At 43.3% G+C, this 17,427-nt stretch overlaps 2 protein-coding genes across 12 annotated transcripts in view; both read right to left on the reverse strand.

Annotated features, from left to right (window-relative positions):
* Positions 1 to 387: 387 nt before the first annotated feature.
* Positions 388 to 12,647, reverse strand: FAM151B (family with sequence similarity 151 member B). 8 transcript variants are annotated; one of them, XM_075447084.1, is made up of 6 exons: positions 12,602 to 12,647; positions 12,376 to 12,504; positions 11,015 to 11,180; positions 7,370 to 7,587; positions 5,498 to 5,633; positions 388 to 3,326 (listed from the first exon to the last, which is right to left on the reverse strand). In XM_075447084.1, the coding sequence occupies exons 1-6, from the start codon at positions 12,618 to 12,620 to the stop codon at positions 3,176 to 3,178; spliced, it is 819 nt and encodes a 272-aa protein (XP_075303199.1). In that variant the 5' UTR covers positions 12,621 to 12,647; the 3' UTR covers positions 388 to 3,175. The 8 variants fall into 8 exon arrangements, with proteins under 8 accessions (XP_075303199.1, XP_075303198.1, XP_075303201.1 ...); XM_075447083.1 differs by having other exon boundaries at positions 11,015 to 11,183; XM_075447086.1 differs by lacking the exon at positions 11,015 to 11,180 and adding an exon at positions 12,077 to 12,182.
* A 200-nt stretch (positions 12,648 to 12,847) lies between these two features.
* ZFYVE16 (zinc finger FYVE-type containing 16) overlaps positions 12,848 to 17,427 on the reverse strand; it is a 32,367-nt gene continuing 27,787 nt past the window's right edge. For 3 of the 4 annotated variants that reach the window (XM_075411671.1, XM_075411672.1, XM_075411669.1), the window contains one exon: positions 17,251 to 17,423. In XM_075411671.1, coding sequence (XP_075267786.1) covers positions 17,262 to 17,423 — 162 coding nt within the window. In that variant the 3' untranslated portion in view covers positions 17,251 to 17,261. Of the gene's footprint in view, positions 13,130 to 16,708; positions 17,424 to 17,427 lie in introns of those variants that run through there. The other variant, XR_012761962.1, reaches the window with a different exon arrangement.

A 17,427-nucleotide genomic window follows, 5' to 3' on the forward strand; every position in this document is an offset into this window, starting at 1 on the left:
CCCTCTTTTTCATTTCGTTTTTCTGTTGCTTAACTTCTAAGAACTTTGCTTTTTTTTTTCTTTCTTCATTTAGAGCAGCAGCTAGCAAAGCAGCTTGTAACTTGATACCTTTCTGTTCTAATCACTTTACACAACCCTTTGGAAAATCCAGAGGGGTTTTCCTTTTGGTTTTTTTTTGGTTTTTTCTTTTTTCAATACCACGTGAAACTTTTCGTCTCCTATACTTTTTAATTGTCCACAAAACCGCATCAATTCTAACAACATATCATAATTCAATTAATTGTTTCCTTGTGAGGGGATCACCTCCCTCCGAAGCTCATGTTACAATAAAATAACTTCTCAACTTCTCCACCAATCGGTTAACACAACACACACACACAACCTAGAAGCGATCTTTTAAAATCCTTCTGTTTACAAAATGTATCACCTAAGTACAACAATATATACAGGCAAACCACTTCAGTTAACATGTTTATATACATAGAGCTCTTTCAAAACAATATATACAGTATATTCAATACATACCCCAAAACCAGAGTCCCTAAATGATCGATCAATGCCAAATAACTAGAGAACTTGTAACCCCACAATATATACCAACTTGTATTTTAAAACCAGTCCCCAAATTCCCAACTCAATTCCTAAATCATGCCGATTTTCTTTAAGCAAACCAAACCCCATACATTATTAAGACGTTGTTGAGTGAGGGGTCTCCCCCTACTTTTCCCAATGTTGCCGTCTAGATCCTGGGAGAGGCTCTCAAAATCCCCCCCACGGGAAGACCCTGCACTGATACTTAAGAAATCATAAACCACGGCCCCGAAGACTCAGAGTTCAAATACAACAGTCCCAAGTCAAAAACCGGAAATCAGCAGAACATACCAAACGTACGTGGTGTTTTTTTCTTTTTTTTTTTCTTCACCATTTTTTTTCTCTCTTTTTTTTTTCTTTTTTCTTTTTTTTTTTTTTTCTTTTTGACTTATTTGTCTTTCACACAGAGGCTTCATACAGTCACACAAGCTTTCCAATGTGCTAGAATACATCCTAAGGGGCTTTTCTTTAAAATACCACTGCTTTGCTGTGCCCCATTTTACTTTGTTGATTCTGTACCTCTGTTAGTCTTTATCTTAACAATTTTAATCTGTCGTCCCCTTCTGTCCCGCTCTGACCACGTTCCAAAAATGTGACAATTAATATTCTGGTCACAAGAAAAGAGGTTCACCGTGCAAGGTGGTTTTTTTTGGTTGGTTTTTTTTTTTTTTTTTTTTTTTTTTTTGGTTTTACGATGCCTGATGGGTATGTTAACAAGCCAGTATCCGAGATATCCGATATCCGAGTTCAATACCAACAAATCCGTATCGCCAGAAGTACAACTTAAGCGGGTTTCCTAAGCGTACCATACCGAATGTACGTTATTACAGAAGTACAAAGTTTAACCCATGCTTGTACCAACGCACAACTACCAAAAGCACGTTATTACAGAAGTGCAGAGCACAACCCGTGCCTGCACCAACGCACCAATACCCAAAAGTACGTTATTACAGAAGTACAAAGCTTAACCCATGCTTGTACCAACGCACAATTACCAAAAGCATGTTATTACAGAAGTGCAAAGCTTAACCCGTGCCTGCACCAACGTACCAAGACGTACACCCTCAGGCACTAGTAGCCTGGTGTACAGCGCTCAGCGTAGGACGTCTCCTACGACTTACGAGAACTCTCCAAATGACCGGTCTCACATACCAAAACAGAGAAAGAAAGTAAAAAAAAGAATACCTTTACTCGTTTAGATGGTCCTTGTCTGCTCCCGCAGTGATCCGAGTGAGGCGAGGAGTCCCTCCGGGAAATCCCGGGGGTACCCTAGGGAGTCCTGTTCTCAGCGGGTCCTGCAGCCGAGCAGAGCGGGTCCCATCTGGGGTGCCAGAAATGATGCCGTGAAAAGCCGGAATTGAAGACTCAATAGTTGGCAGACTATTAAGCAGGTATTCTTTATTGCGGCGCCGGGCACACGGGGGATCTCTCCTCCAAACGTGTGCACCGAAGAGACACAGTTACTAGGTATTTATGCTATGTTAACATACATATTCATTACATCTCCAAGAAATGTTTATCATAGTAATGGCTTTTCCGAGAATTCATTAATATACGGTAATGTCCATGGCACATGTTTGTTTGGCGTCTCTCGGCAGGGGTCTTCAGATTATCCTGCAGCCTCCTTATCTCTGTAGTTTGCATACCTGTTCTCCCAAGGCCCAGGCGCCTAAAGGGATTATTCAGGAGTCCCTTGTCTTGCAACCATCCCAATTATTCACAAAGTACCAAGACTTGTTTCTGACCACCTGAAGTGATAACATCCCCTACATGTTACATTTGTTACATTTACAGTTATCATTTGCCTCAGCACCTCCTGCAGTGCAGCTGCAACTCTCAGCATTCTCACAACCCAAGGACTACATTGCTGACAGCTCAGAAAGCATGAAGGCAAGTCATGGTGTGCACAATTACCACACTGCAGAGAACCTAATCAGTTTTAATTCAGTAAAAATGCCCATTCTTTCGCCCTGGAATGTGTAGCATCACGGGTACCACTCTTCACATCTAGCAAACAGAACCTTCTACTGACTAGGAGTGAAAACATTATCAATTTCAATAGGATTAAAAATTTAGTGTATCAAGATGTGCTGCAAAATAACCCCTTCGGGAACTGCATAGTTCTGTACTTAATAGTCTCAACTCTTGTCCTCCCCTATAAAAAGCAAAACCAGGCTTTGGTCAAGATTGAGCGTCCCACAGACTCTGGCTTACACAAAAGCTGTTAGCAGCAAATTACCTCGGTCCACAGCTATCAGCTCGGGCCGTTTCTCCCCTTGATATGCTTGCAGGGAAGAACAACTAGCACATTTAGGTAACGTGAGTAGCCTTTACTACATGCCACTGGGTGAACAAGAGGGAACATGCATATGATGAGTAAGTAACAATTCAGACCTGTTAAAGAAGGAATTGAATTTCTATTTGAGAAGCCTTCAACAAAGTGTTATACAAAAACTCCTCCAATAACCACGGCTGTGTTCTACACAATTCTGTTGGGAAGGAAAACATATTTCCCTGAATAAAAAATCTTCATGTTTAAAGAGGCTAAGTATTATAAGGCCAGAGATTGCCTGCTTTGTGCTTACTATTCTACTCCTATGGCTTTTCTGAATTCAGAATTTTGTGGCTCTAAGATGTCATAATAAACTCTACTTTTATCAAAGTTTTCTCGGATATAAAGCAAATCTTCTACAGAATACACATCTTCCTTTCCTGTCCAGACAGTGAGGCTGTATCTATATCAAAAAAGGGGGAAAAAAAAAAGAGAAAGTAAGAAAAGAGAAAAAAGAATATGTTACTATCTTAAGATAAAGCATGTAAGACAAAAAGACACTGTGCTAATAGGCTCCTAAAAATGCTTAGCACTATGGGATCTTCTATTTAGGAATGTAATTAAATGCCAAAAACTTAATCCCCTTTACATTTCAAAGACAAGCAACCACAATTTATGAACTACCAGTTTTATATGTCCCTGCCCTGCTCACCCCCCTATGAGCAGGTAAGTCACCACCCTCTACCCTGTATTTGTACGACAACCAACCCCATCTTCTTGTTACCACAGCGACTTCAGGTTACTGGGAAAAGCAATTGCTGGATCAAAACTACCCCCAGAAACAGGCATGATCAAACACATCCTAGCTTGTGCACCAGGCACACAGAATGCTTCGTACAGACAGACTAGCTAAAGAATACAACCCATAGTCTTTAAGTAAACCTCTTTGACACATGCAACCTGAAATTTGCAGACATCTATTCCTTTGACACAGTTTTTTTTTCCCTCTTTACGGACCTAAGTCACACCATCTGGCTCCAGTCAAACTTCAAGTTCTGGCTCCTAAAGCTAAACTTCCCAAGGAGGACTACAAAATTTGTAAGATGGACAATCCTACACCATCCAGACCAATTTATCTGTAGCCTGGTCTTGTGTGAACTGTACTGCCAAACCTAGCAAGGACTAAAATAAAAAATACGAGGCAGATAACTAGCAAAGAAATTTACCAGGCTGAGCATTTAAAGTTTGACAAAGTAATAAACAGTTACAAGCAGAGCGTTATAACAGAAAATATGAGGCAATCTCAGTTATAGGTGATTTTCATATACTATGTTTCGTCACCTACATGATGTGTCGTGATGCCATCTACTAAGTGAATGTATCTTCTGTACTTTATCACATACACTTTTATCATTAATTGAACACTTTATTATTATAACTCTTAAAAAAAAATTAAGAACTTTGAAGTACCATTTACAGTTCAAAGGATTACCCTCCACAATCTCCACATGAGAAATACTTCATTTTTCCCCTTTGTTTTTGAAGACTGTATTCATCTAAAATACAGGTTAAATCGGAATTTAGTTGTGTGTCAGCAAAACTGACTCAGGAATTTCTGCCTTCTAATGATGCCACTAAGAAAAATCAGGATTCTTATGCTGAGGTAAAAGAGAAAATCCTAGTATTTCAGCAGGAATAATGCTTGTATCCAATGAGGACATATTTGAGAATGGCACAGTCCACAAGACATGCTCTGAACATAACAATATTTTGAAATTAATTTCCCAGTTTCAAATGTTTCTCATTTCTCTGTTGATTCACCAATATAAATGAGAAAAAAAGCACTTTATTTTTAACACCCCACTGTATCTACCTACTTAGAAATTTTCCATACAAGTCACTGTCTTAGTCTTTCTGTCTTGGGCTTTGACCTTGGTTGGTGCTTAAGGAAGAACTTCATTAAAGTGTAGGTAGGCTGACTAGGTGGAAAACGTGAGTAAAACAAAATATGTACAAAGCAGGTTTTATTCTCATTCTAGTACATGTAAAGAAATTTTTTCTATGAAATTGTTATGGGTTTGTAAGAACTATTTTTAGAAGGAAATATTAAGTCAGTGTTTGGAAATCACTCAATGTATTTCAAGTACCTAAGCAAAATCAGCTTCGTAGCACACTCATTAACTTCCAACCTAAGAATCATCTTTAATGTTTTACATCACATTATTACAGAAAATGTAAATACTGAATCCAATAAAGAGTATCTATAAAATGTAAGTATTTAATTAATTCCAAATTGCAACGTCCAACTACTTGGTCTATTTAACTATATTAGTCTTACGGATGTTGACAGTACAACTGGATTACAAACCTACACAAGATTCACAATCTATAATAACTAATTTTAAGAGAGGCTTTTGGAACTTTGTTATTTTTAAGAAATCAATAGTGACCACTTCTGTATGACAACACAATGTAAGAACTGGAGGAATTAAGGAACTGAAGGGATAATCAAGAAGAAAAAATATTTTCAATGTAATTGAGGTAAGTATGTACACATAGCTGTGCTATACTTCATATAAGCAATTATGTACCCTTGTAATAAAGACAGCTAATAATAAAGGCCCTGAAACTTACCTGTCTGACTGTTGCATCAACCAACACAGCTCAGATATTGACTGTCGTACTAACGCTGCTCTTATGGGGAAAGTTACAGGCTGGGAAAGAGTATTGCATATCTCGGCCATTTCTTTCACCATCATCCAATCGTAGCCTAAAATAAAGACCATTTGATTAAAAAGAATTCTTCACAAATACAATCTTTACAAAGATACAATAAATGCTAGAATGGTAAGGCTGCAAGATAATAGAAGAGGAAACATGGGTTTTGTGAAAATGACACAACTCTAAAATGAAATCACTAACTCACTGTAAATAAAAAATGTCATTGTCCCAGAGGAGAAAATCAATTTTAATATGGAAAAATAAACTTATTTTGAAAATCGTGATTTCTATTCACTGAATTGTTATTTTACATATAGCTACAGAATATGACATTTTCTCTCCAGGAAATTATTAGTTTGCGCTCTCTCTAAAAAAAAAGTGTTGCCATTGACTTCAACATGGACTAGTTTTAACTTGACAGTGACTCTTAAAAAACAGAAGCATTTTGAAAAATTTAGAAAAAAAAAAGAATGAACGCAATAGAAGACTTTAAATTATAGAGAAATGAAGCATGTAAAACGTTTTGTAATTAAAATGCTAAAATCAAGCAATCAAATGCTTCAAGTGCCTGTTGTTGAGATTTTTACAAGCACTGGAGATAGTTAAAATGGTATTTAATATTCTCTTATTTCTACAGGCTATGAAAACCTTAACTTCAACAACAGTTAATGCTTTTTTTTTCCTCAAGTACTCATATGCAATATTGTGACTGAAAAGACTTACAGGCACCAAATCTTTAAAAAAAATATTTTGCTGAGCAAACAGCAACTTGTAGCTGAAATCAGTGAAACAGGCTATTTTTCTTGTGTCTTACGGTATATCCTTAATTATCATCACCATAAACTGAAATTTATAATGGAGCCAAAGTTACACTTGTTAGAAAAAGATTACTCAGTATAGTATTTCCAGTACATTATTTCCAGCAGCTTTTTACTACACTGATAATAGTTTGGACAAAGTACTATATAGTTTAATAAAATTACTGTATGACACATGAAATAAAATCCTTGTAACCCAATATTAAATCTTGCTAATGAACAATTAGCAATTTGGAAAGGTGTTTGCCACTGCAGTCACAGACAATATTGGTGGGGAGTACTGCACACAAATGCATGTGCACTGGAGTAAAACACCTTAACAAAGCAGCTATGAGAATTATGAGAGGAAGCCAGTGAAAAGGACCCTAAAACAATGGCTACATGCTCAGGATCTAAATTCAAGTTAGGGATTAACAATATGAAACTGCAATTAGATTCTCAAAACTGAGATTTTAAAAAGTTACTAACATCAATGAACTGGAAAATTTATTGCAAAAATTCAATTATTCAACAGAAATGAAATGTTAAAAACAATGTTGACCTACAATTTGATTTCCGTTATCTACTGCAAAAGCACACTGACATGGTTTTAAATTTCCAGCTCATCTGTTTTTCTTCAGGGAACGTGCCACAGCTCTGATTACCAAACCAATCCTGCTAGGATTCAGGGAGCAGACTACCTGAAACAGGGCATAAGCAATTTGTCCCCCAAAATCCCTCAATACGTGCAAATGAGTTGAACAAAAACAAAAACCCTGGTTTTTTTACACAGTTCTGCTGCAACTCAAACATTGAACTAATTGCTGTAAAACACTATCAAATATACACCAGAAAGAAAATAATTCATCTTCTATTCATAATTATTTTCAAACTGCCCAGATGACACATAACTTATTTTGAATCAATTATGAAATGAATCTGAAGAATACAGACCATGCAGTGTAAGCATTAAATTTTCTATCTTTACCTTTATTGTGTTTGTCAGGCTGCCAGTCAGTTGTCCACCCCAGCGATAAGGTTACGTTCGGGAAAAATGAAGTGACAGTGTCGAGGAACCCTCCTGCATCCACTGCAGCATTATTTCCATTAGGTCCCGGTAGGATGTCTGCGTTGATCCAAACGGGTCGCCTCAAACGCTGCTTCACATGTCCTAGAAGCTCCAAGGAAGGCCGCACGGCTTCTAGGCTGTGCCAATAACGCATGGGTGAGATAAGACACCTTGCCCAGACTGAAGACAGGAAATGTACAGCACGCATACAGACCAGCATCTTAACGACACTCTCCTTGTTCAGCGAGAGAGCAAATGCTGAGGACCCTTTCTACCATCAGGTGAGTATTACTGCTGGTGTAAAGTAGTGTAAGCCTCTTGTCTCCCTGCTGCCCACTGTGAACTGCTTCATGGCTCTTACCTTATGGCTCTTCTAACTCCCAACCTGCTAAGACTTGGATGCCACTGGTCTCTTAGGAAGGATTTTAATTAAGGAAGCCGCTGCAGGCTCTACCACTTTTGTACCGATTGTTCCCACAGGTCAGAAGTGTGGCATAGCAGTGGCAGCACGACGAAGTCTGTTCATCATATATTAAGTATGAGACGTAATCACTTGAGCAACCAATGTAGCACCACCTGTATGCATTTAACAAAATCTCTTAAGTCACATATTATCACTGTTCTCTCAAATCAAAAGAGAAAGCATACCTACATGGCAAAAAATTACCTCTCTCTATCCCAACAAAACTTTTGGAATAGCAGTATTGTGGAAGGAAAGGAAATGTGGAATAATGGGGAAAAAGATTGAATGCCAATACAATGCGTATTTTTTCTCTCACAGCAAATTAATTAACACTCTCCATAACATTCAGAAATTTAAAACCATTACGGTCAGAGTTGTGACTTCCTAACAGCCAGGACCTGCGTTTTCTCCTGCGAGTTGGGAAAAGCTCTGAATAAGCCCCCTTCTAGCTTCTCCTCCAAATCTTGCAACGACCTGATACAGAGCTGAGACAACAGACAATTCTTCATGTCGTTCTGCAAGGTTAGTTTCCCTGTTCAACATCCCGAACTGGTCCCTCTGGGTGCCACTGGAGCACCAGGAAAAGCAAGGGGAAGAGAAGGCACTGTGAAGAGCAGGGAGAGGGTGACAACTGCTCCAGCTTACACGGGTGTAACCCACAGGCTACGTGCTCCACGAGTGCCTGTTAGAACAACGCGGATGATGGCTGCCTGCTACCACGCGTTCCCCGTTCCAAGGCCCCTGCACCTCTAGCCTCTCAGACTGGTGTCGATGCTTGCCCTACCAGCAGCGGGAGCTCAGGGACATGAAGTGGTCAACAACTGTTCTCTTTGTTTTGTAGGGATGGTTCTGTACCAAGTTACTCGCTAACCTGGCTCATGATGAGGTCAGATGATTCGTGTCAGGATTTGTGGCCAAAAATCGGAATGGCAGCCAGCTGTTGCATTAGGTTCACTCTAAGCCGAAACCCACCCTGAGCTGCCTCTGTTACTTCCTGCAAAAAGTCATTTTGTACATTTTAACGTCTGTGCTGTTGAGAAAAATGCATAGTGCATGGAATTAAACTCAACGCTTTCAGTTAGTAAGTGTTAGCTCAAGTCTTCTTAGAGAAAAGAGAGCAATGGCTTGAGTTAACTTTGGCTTATTTCTCACATTGTCTGAGGCCAGAACACTTCACATTTTCCCATATACAAGGGACTGTCAAAGCCAGTGGAATGCCTTCCTTTTTACTACAAAATACAAGACAACGTAAAGAGAAAAAAGTCCAAGGCAGCACATCTTGAAACAAACAAAAATGCCCCCCAGACAATGCTGTTTTCATTGCACAGCATTTGGAAAATTCAAACGTATCGCTGACTCCACGGTGAATGGTCCTGGCGTTTTTGAAGCGGGACTCTGAAGTCCTTCTGCAGAATACATTCATTCCTGTACATACAGCCAGCAGGGTATGTGATTATGTGGTCAATCAAGATGACACAGTAGAAATATACAAAATACTTCTTTTTAAGAGCTGCTGAAATAATCTTCAAAACTTCAGCGATGGTATCCAAAAGAACATCAAATTCTGTTATCACTCATTTGACTATATCTGCATTGCATGCTGCCATTTTTTTAAATGCATTTTTACAATTAGACTACTATAATGCAGCATAATCTTAAAAGCTTTTTTAAATCACTGTACTTGGCTGGAAATTCCTTGTGGAAAAGTAAGGGGTAAATGTTTTAAAATTAACTTAAACAATAATCAAAATGCAAAAAAACCCAAACCAAAACCAACTAATAAATCAAAACTTCTCATGTCCTTTCCCTTCTCCGTCCTGGTAGATATTTTCAGATTCTGTAAAAGGATTTAGCCTGCCCACATCTTTTGTATTTTCATAAACTTTCACATGAAAACTGTGATTACATCACACAGAACAACAGGTACAAATCACATTACAAGTATCTAGCTTTTTTTTTTTTTTTGCATTTCTATAGCATACTTAGGCATTCATGAAGAATTTTTTAATGTGGAGGTAGACTCGCTATCTGGTCCAAAAATAGACATTGCTCATGCAAATTCAGACAACGCCAAAGTCAGGAGTTGCAGAAGTGTAAGTCTGAAAATAGCAGCTCAGTCTGAACCCCATTTCAAACTTTTCAAGGCAATCTCATGCACTGGATGGTTTTCAGGTGTATCTCCCATTAAGACAATGAAAGAGCTAATGGTTAAAATTCTAAATACACTTCTGAAAAATTAATTAAGAAGCTAGGCCAAAGAAACTGAATTTACTTCAATATACGTGCACCATATCACACAAAAAGCAAGACAACTTTTTTGTACTACAAACCACACTGAAGAAATCTACCACCACATCGTATGTGGCATGAGATCAGATATTCAAAGGACTACTCCTAATTCTTGAATTGAGACATCCCCAATAGACTGTTAGTTATTGGGGCTGATCAGGAAACAGAATTTCTGTCCTGGAGGGCAGCAGGGGAAAAAGCTCTGTGAAAGTATTCATGCTGGTATGGGATGACATTTCTAATTTACTCTGACCTTCAGCAGACCTGTAACAGAAGCTGGGTTTTCAGCAAGCTTTTCAGAAGCTCCTTGAAAAACCCTGGTGCTTTCCCTTCCCTACCGTGGTGGGGAATGATGCCAGGAAATCTGGGTAACAGCAGGAGAGACCTGTGTGCTGCCAGGCAGCGAGACCCAGGGGGCTCAGCCCCACCTGCAGCCTGGGACCCACTGGCTGACTTCCCAGTCAGAAGGCTGTCTTTCCCAATTTCTTTATACAAGCAGAAAACTCGTAAGAGCTTCCCAGATAGTCACTACCATTTCAGTCTTCCCAGTACAAAAAATTCGCTCAATAGCAACTCAGTAACAAATTCACTGAATATGAAATCATTACTCGTAGTTCAAAACACCTTTAAAGCTTTTATTCTTGAAATGCATTTAGTGACACTGATCATGTTTCACTGCATTTTCTATTCAGGAAGGACTGCATTACACTAAATTGCACAGTAAGAAAAAGTTTGGTCTACCATTCGTCTACTGTAAAATTGTTAATTAGTAAGAATGCAAAGAATATAAAAATCTTTTTGTCCTGAGATACCTCTTAAAATCCAGCTTGATGCCTTTATCGGTGTTGACAACCTCTTTTAGCCACTCCTGCAATGTGTTGTCACTGTCTGTTTCAGGTGGATGAGCCATGATAGGGTCTCCATTTCCTCCCTTGCCACCACGAAGAAGAACATCTGCTTCTATCATGTGAACATCACCTGCTGATTTTAAAAATGAATGCTCTGACAGAAGCAAACCCAACAGCTCCAGCGTCTGCCTCAGAGTAACAATTACAGGGCAAGCCTTTCTACACTGGACTGTGCATACTTACTCCACAAAGATCACCGAGAATGAGCTGTTGTCCATGAAGCAACAGAGATGCGCTTCTTTGGGTACTTCAGTCACTAAACTCTTCAGAAATCTACACGCACATGAAAATCGATTTTTGTAGGTACTTTTGACCAGGTAATCGCAACGTTTTTTTCAGAGGAACAGCAAAATGAATACCCAAAATGTGAATCCACTCTTAAAACCTCTTAAAACACGGTTCCAGCCAGTCTTTTAGAGGCAAGGTGACTGGATTTAACACCGGCAGGGACTCTCGTTGTCTCATTCTCAGAACTAACCAACCCATGTCAGCCAAACCTTTAAAAAAAAAGTCAGCCAGCTAGCCAGCAACATCCGCCACAAAAATGGCAGCTGAAACACAAGTGAGTGGAAAACTCAGGAATGCTGCCAGCTCTTGAAAATGGCGCTCTGTAACGAGCAGCATCCGAGAGCCTGAGCAGTGCTACTGGCTTTGCAGAGAATTCAACATATTGCTGAAACTGAAATTACAATTTAAAAAGATAATAAAAGGAAGCAAGGAAGGGAGGGAGTGGAAGGAAGGGAAGGAGGGAGGAAGGAAGGGAGGAATTTTTTATCAGGTCATTTCCATTTTCTGTTTTCCAGAGCAGGCCCACAAACAGCAGTGTCAGCACACTGGGACGGGCGACCTGCCACGAGCAGAAACTGGAAAGAACAAGCGACAACGGGAGCACTGCTGCCCAGGCTGGCGCACCGGTGAGCAGCGGCCCGGCCCCAGTATGACCGCTGTCAGAGAACCCGGTTTTACCTGCTGCAGAAGCCTTCGTGTCCCCCTGCGCCACACACGAATCGAACATGGCTCCGGGAAAGCCGAAGCGCCCGAGACCGGCAGGCTCTGTAGCCGCGGCTCCGGTCTGCGGGCAGGCGGTGCAGGGCTTCGCTCACCCGAGGGTCCGACCGGGCAGTGGGCCTGCGCGCCCGGCAGCCTGCGGAGCTCCCGCCGCTACGCGAGGCTGCCCGGCACAGGGCCACCGCCTCCAGGCCTCGTCCAGCCGGCCTCCGCGGTTCGCTCCGCGCCATCAGCCCCCCGCCGCGGCTCACACTCACTTCTGGCGGCCTCCGCGGCTCGGGCCTTGCTGTTCGCGGCGTGGAACCACCTGACGGCCGCCCCGTCTCTGGCTCGGATGCGCTGCGCTCTCAGAAAGTAACCCACCGCCTCCTCGCTCCAGGCGCCCGCTGCGGCGGGGCGAAGGGAGGCCTCCCCTCAGCACCGCCGCCGCCGCCCCCACCCCACGGCGGGGAGAGCCGCCCGGCCCCGCCGCGCTGCTCTTACCCTGCGCCGCGGCCGCCATCGCCCCGCCGGGGCCCGCCCCGCCGCTGCGCTCGGCCGCCTGCTGAGGCGGGCGGGGCCGCGCTGGCCGCCGGGCCGGGCCCCGCGGCAGGGCGCCGGGGGCTACGGGGAGCGTTGGCGCGGGAAGCAGAACCGGCGGCCTGCCCGCGCAGCGACAGTCCCCAGCCACACACCGCCCGCAAAAGTGCGGCGGGTTTTTCTTAAATAACAGAGACACCAAGCATTTCAGTTAACTTTATTGATCATTACTTCAAGGGAGTTAGTACAGAGCTGGTCCTCCCGTCGCCCAACGGCCAGCGCTAGTGGCCCCGTGGGGCTGGGGACACAGGGGCGACAGCCACAAGCGAGGGTCCCGCTGCATCTTGGTTCCAAGCAAGGCCATGTTTTGTTCACACTGCGTACGGTGTGGGCTTCAGCTCTTCCCCAGAAGTTACATGAATTAGCTCAAATGCAGCCTCAGCTTCCTCCAGGGTAAGACGGTGAAGCCCAAACCCCTCTAGAACCAGCACTCTGAAACAACAGGTAACAGCAGAGCAGATTAGGTCAAGTTACAAAGTGTTTTTGATACAAAAACATAGAATATCCCCTACTAGCATCAAGAAGGCATCAAAGTCTTAATAATCTCATTACAAAATTATGCCAGCATTTTTACTCAAAACACCATACATCTTGTATATATTCAGTTTTGGTTCTTTTCATGACAAAACAGCTGTGTGACAGTTACCAAATCCCCAATTACGGTTCGCAGAACCTCAGTACAAATCACATGCACCACAAATACATAAATAGATCTTAGTGACCCAGTATCAAAAATACATACTGTACAAGAACCTCAGGTATACTAAAGTCAAATCTGTTCATGAAAATTCACACTTAATACATCCACTCTCCCTGAAAGTAAAGGTGGCTACTAAAAGGTGGCAAAAGCAGTAGACGGGAACAGAAAAGATACTGCAGAATTCCTGTCTGACTTATTGCTTAATGTGGATTACATCCACAGAAACACAGAATGTTCGGGGTTGGAAGGGACCTCTGTGGGTCATCTAGTCCAATCCCCCTGCCGAAGCAGGGTCACCTACAGCAGGCTGCACAGGACCTCATCCAGGCGGGTCCTGAATATCTCCAGAGAAGGAGACTCCACAACCTCCCTGGGCAGCCCATTCCAGTGCTCCGTCACCCTCAGAGGGAAGAAGTTCTTCCTCATGTTCAGACGGAACTTCCTCTGCTTCAGTTTGTGCCTGTTGCCCCTTGTCCTGTCGCTGGGCACCACTGAAAAGAGTTTGGCCCCATCCTCCTGACACCCACCCTTAGGATATTTATAAGCATTTATTAGGTCCCCTCGCAGCCTTCTCCAGGCTGAACAAGCCCAGCTCCCTCAGCCTTTCCTCGTAGGAGAGATGCTCCAGTCCCATCACCATCCTCATAGCCCTCTGCTGGACTCTCTCCAGTAGCTCCTCATCTTTCTTGAACTGGGGAGGCCAGAACTGGACACAGTACTCCAGATGGGGCCTCACTAGGGCAGAGTAGAGAGGGAGGAGAACCTCCCTCGACCTACTGGCCACACTCCTCCTAATGCACCCCAGGAACCCATTGGCCTTCTTGGCAGCCAGGGCACACTGCTGGCTCATGGTCAACATGTCATCCACCAGCACTCCCACGTCCCTCTCCGCAGAGCTGCTCTCCAGCAGGTCCACCCCAAGCCTGTACTGATGCATGGGGTTGCTCCTCCCCAGGTGCAGGACCCTGCACTTGCCCTTGTTGAACCTCATCAGGTTCCTCTCTGCCCAGCTCTCCAGCCTGTCCAGGTCTCGCTGAATAGCAGCACAGCCTGCTGGTGTATCCACCACTCCTCCCAGTTTGGTGTCACCAGCAAACTTGCTGAAGGTACACTCTTAACTCTTCATCCAAGTCACTGATGAAGTTAAACAAGACTGGGCCCAGTACTGACCCCTGGGGGACACCACTTGTTACCAGCCTCCAACTAGACTCAGCGCCACTGATGACAACCCTCTGAGTTCTGTCATTCAGCCAGTTCTCAATCCACCTCACTGACTACTCATCCAGCCCAAACTTCCCGAGCTTCCCTAGGACGATGTTATGGGAGACAGTGTCGAAAGCCTTGCTGAAGTCGAGGTAGACAACAGCCACGGCTCTCCCCTCATCTACCCAGCCAGTCATGCCATCGTAGAAAGCTATTAGATTGGTCAGGCACGATTTCCCCGTGGTGAATCCATGATGACTACTCTTGATAACCTTCTTTTCCTCCAGTTACTTGATGATGACCTCCAGGATAAGCTCCTCCATCACCTTTCCCGGGATGGAGGTGAGGCTGACCGGCCTGTAGTTCCCTGGGTCCTCCTCTTGCCCTCCTTGAAGACTGGAGTGACAGTGGCCTTTCTCCAGTCCTCGGGCACCTCTCCTGTCCTCCACGAACTCTCAAAGATGATGCAGAGTGGCTCAGCAATGACATCCGCCAGCTCCCTCAGCACTCGTGGGTGCATTCCATCGGGGCCCATGGATTTGTGGATGTAAAGATCACTTAAGCGATCCCTCACACAGTGCTCCTCGACCAAGGGAAAGTCATCCTCTCTGTAGGCTTCTTCTCTTACCTCCGGGGCCTGGGATTCCTGAGGGCCTGCCTCGGCACTGAAGACTGAAGCAAAGAAGGCATTCAGTAGCTCTGCCTTCTCTGCATCCTACGTCACCAGGACACCCGCCTCATTCAGCAGCGACCCCACATTGTCCCTAGCCTTCCTTTTGCTGCTGATGTAGTTGAAGAAGCCCTTCTTGTTGTTTTTGACATCCCTTGCCAGATTAAATTCCAGGTGGGCCTTGGCCTTCCTTGTTGCATCCCTGCAGGCTCTCACCACGTTCCTGTACTCTTCCCAAGTGGCCTGTCCCTTTTTCCACATTCCATGGACCTTTCTGTTTCACCTGAGCTCCGCTAAAAGCTCCTTGTTCAACCATGCAGGCTCCTGCCTCCTTTGCTAGATTTCTTGCTCAGGGGGAGGCACTGCTCCTGAGCATGGAGGAAGTGAAGTTTAAACAGCGAGTAGCACTCTTCGACCCCTCTGCGTTCCAGAGCCCTGGCCCACGGGATTCCTCCCAGTAGCTCCCTGAAGAGGCCAAAGTTAGCCCTCCTGAGATCCAAGGTTTTGATCCTGCTTATCGCCCTGCTTCCTCCATGCAGGATCCTGAACTCCACCATTTCATGGTCAATGGAGCTGAGTGTACCTCCAACCTTCACATCCTCAACCAGTCCCTCCTTGTTTGTTAGTACAAGGTCCAGCAGCGCGCCTTTCCTTGTTGGTTCCTCCACCACTTGCATCAGAAAGTTATCATTGATGCTCTGTAGGAACCTCCTGGATTGCGCCTGCCTAGCTGTAGGGTCTTCCCAGCTGATGTCAGGGTGGCTGAACACCCCCATGAGAACCAGGGCCTGTGACTGTGAGGCTGCTTGCAGCTGCCTGTAGAAGGCCTCATCAGCTTCCTCCTCCTGGTCAGGTGAACTGTAGTACACACCCACAATAACATCACCATATGAGGCTGTCCCTTAATTCTAACCCATAAGCTCTCAACTCCTCCTTCATCCACCTCCAGGCCAAGCTCAATGCATTCCAGTTGCTCCTTCACATACAGAGCAAATCCACCACCTCAACTTGTTGGCCTGTCTTTCCTAAGGAGTCTGTAGCCATCCATGACAGCATGCCAGTCATGTGAGTTGTCCCACCACGTTTCTGTGATGGTGACCAAGTCGTAGCCGTCCTGCTGTATAATGGCTTCCAGCTCCTCCTGTTTATTGCCCATGCTACGTGCGTTGGTATAGACCGTGGTATTATCCAGGGTAATCCAGTTTTTTATTAATCCTTGAAAGGTCAAATTGTATCAGGACTTCTGAGCACCCAGTGAAGTAAAAATAGTAGTATTTATAAAAATAGCATCCATTCAATTTAGATAAATCCTTATAAATACAAGAAAGAAATCAGTAATTCTGAAAAAAAAAAAATCAATTCAGAGCATACGTTCCTGAAGCACCAGCATAATATCCTAATATTAAGGACTTCAACTACAAAGTCTTCATAAACATACCTGCACAATTCTTCCTCATGCTGACCATAAACAAGTGTCAGCAGGTGTGCACGTGTGTTTTGTGCTGACACATGAAGTCTGCAGTCAGCTATGGAAGATCTCGCATTTGAATCTCAAATGGCAAGAAAACAGTTTTGTGCCAGCTTTTACTTCAGTGTTCAGCGCACTTGCGCATAGAAAGCACATGCTGCAGAGATCAGATCTAACCATAGGAAATTTTTAGTAACACATTTATCTGAGGTTAAGAGGCAAGACAGTATGGCTTCAAGTTACACTACATATAGTAAATGCTACAACTGTGTAAAGAGGTAACAAAACCTGCCTTCTTCTGCACCTGTATTAAGTGTAAACTTTCAGAACTTCAGGAAACATTACAAACCACAATTCTTTTCTGGTAAAGTAACCAGAGAAGATTTGAGGGTTTTAAAAAACAGTTTGAAAAATCTATCAAAAACTTAACAGGTTTAGAAACTTTAACATTTTTAGTGTTTGTAGCATTAGAACTTTGGTGTTCAGATCTAGCAAATCAGTATACTGCAAGTAAGAAGCCTCATCAAAACAAATGTTCTATAATGAAAAATATTAATTCCATTTTCAATGGCAGACTTGTAGGATCTGACATTCCACCGTGAATCACAGGAATCAGAGCACTGTCCAATTCATTCAGATAGTTCTGTGGAAGCAGGTGACCTCCAGATCCGGCTAAATACTCAACCTAG

The sequence above is a fragment of the Opisthocomus hoazin genome, chromosome Z (genome assembly GCF_030867145.1).
Source record: "Opisthocomus hoazin isolate bOpiHoa1 chromosome Z, bOpiHoa1.hap1, whole genome shotgun sequence".
Taxonomy (NCBI): domain Eukaryota; kingdom Metazoa; phylum Chordata; class Aves; order Opisthocomiformes; family Opisthocomidae; genus Opisthocomus; species Opisthocomus hoazin.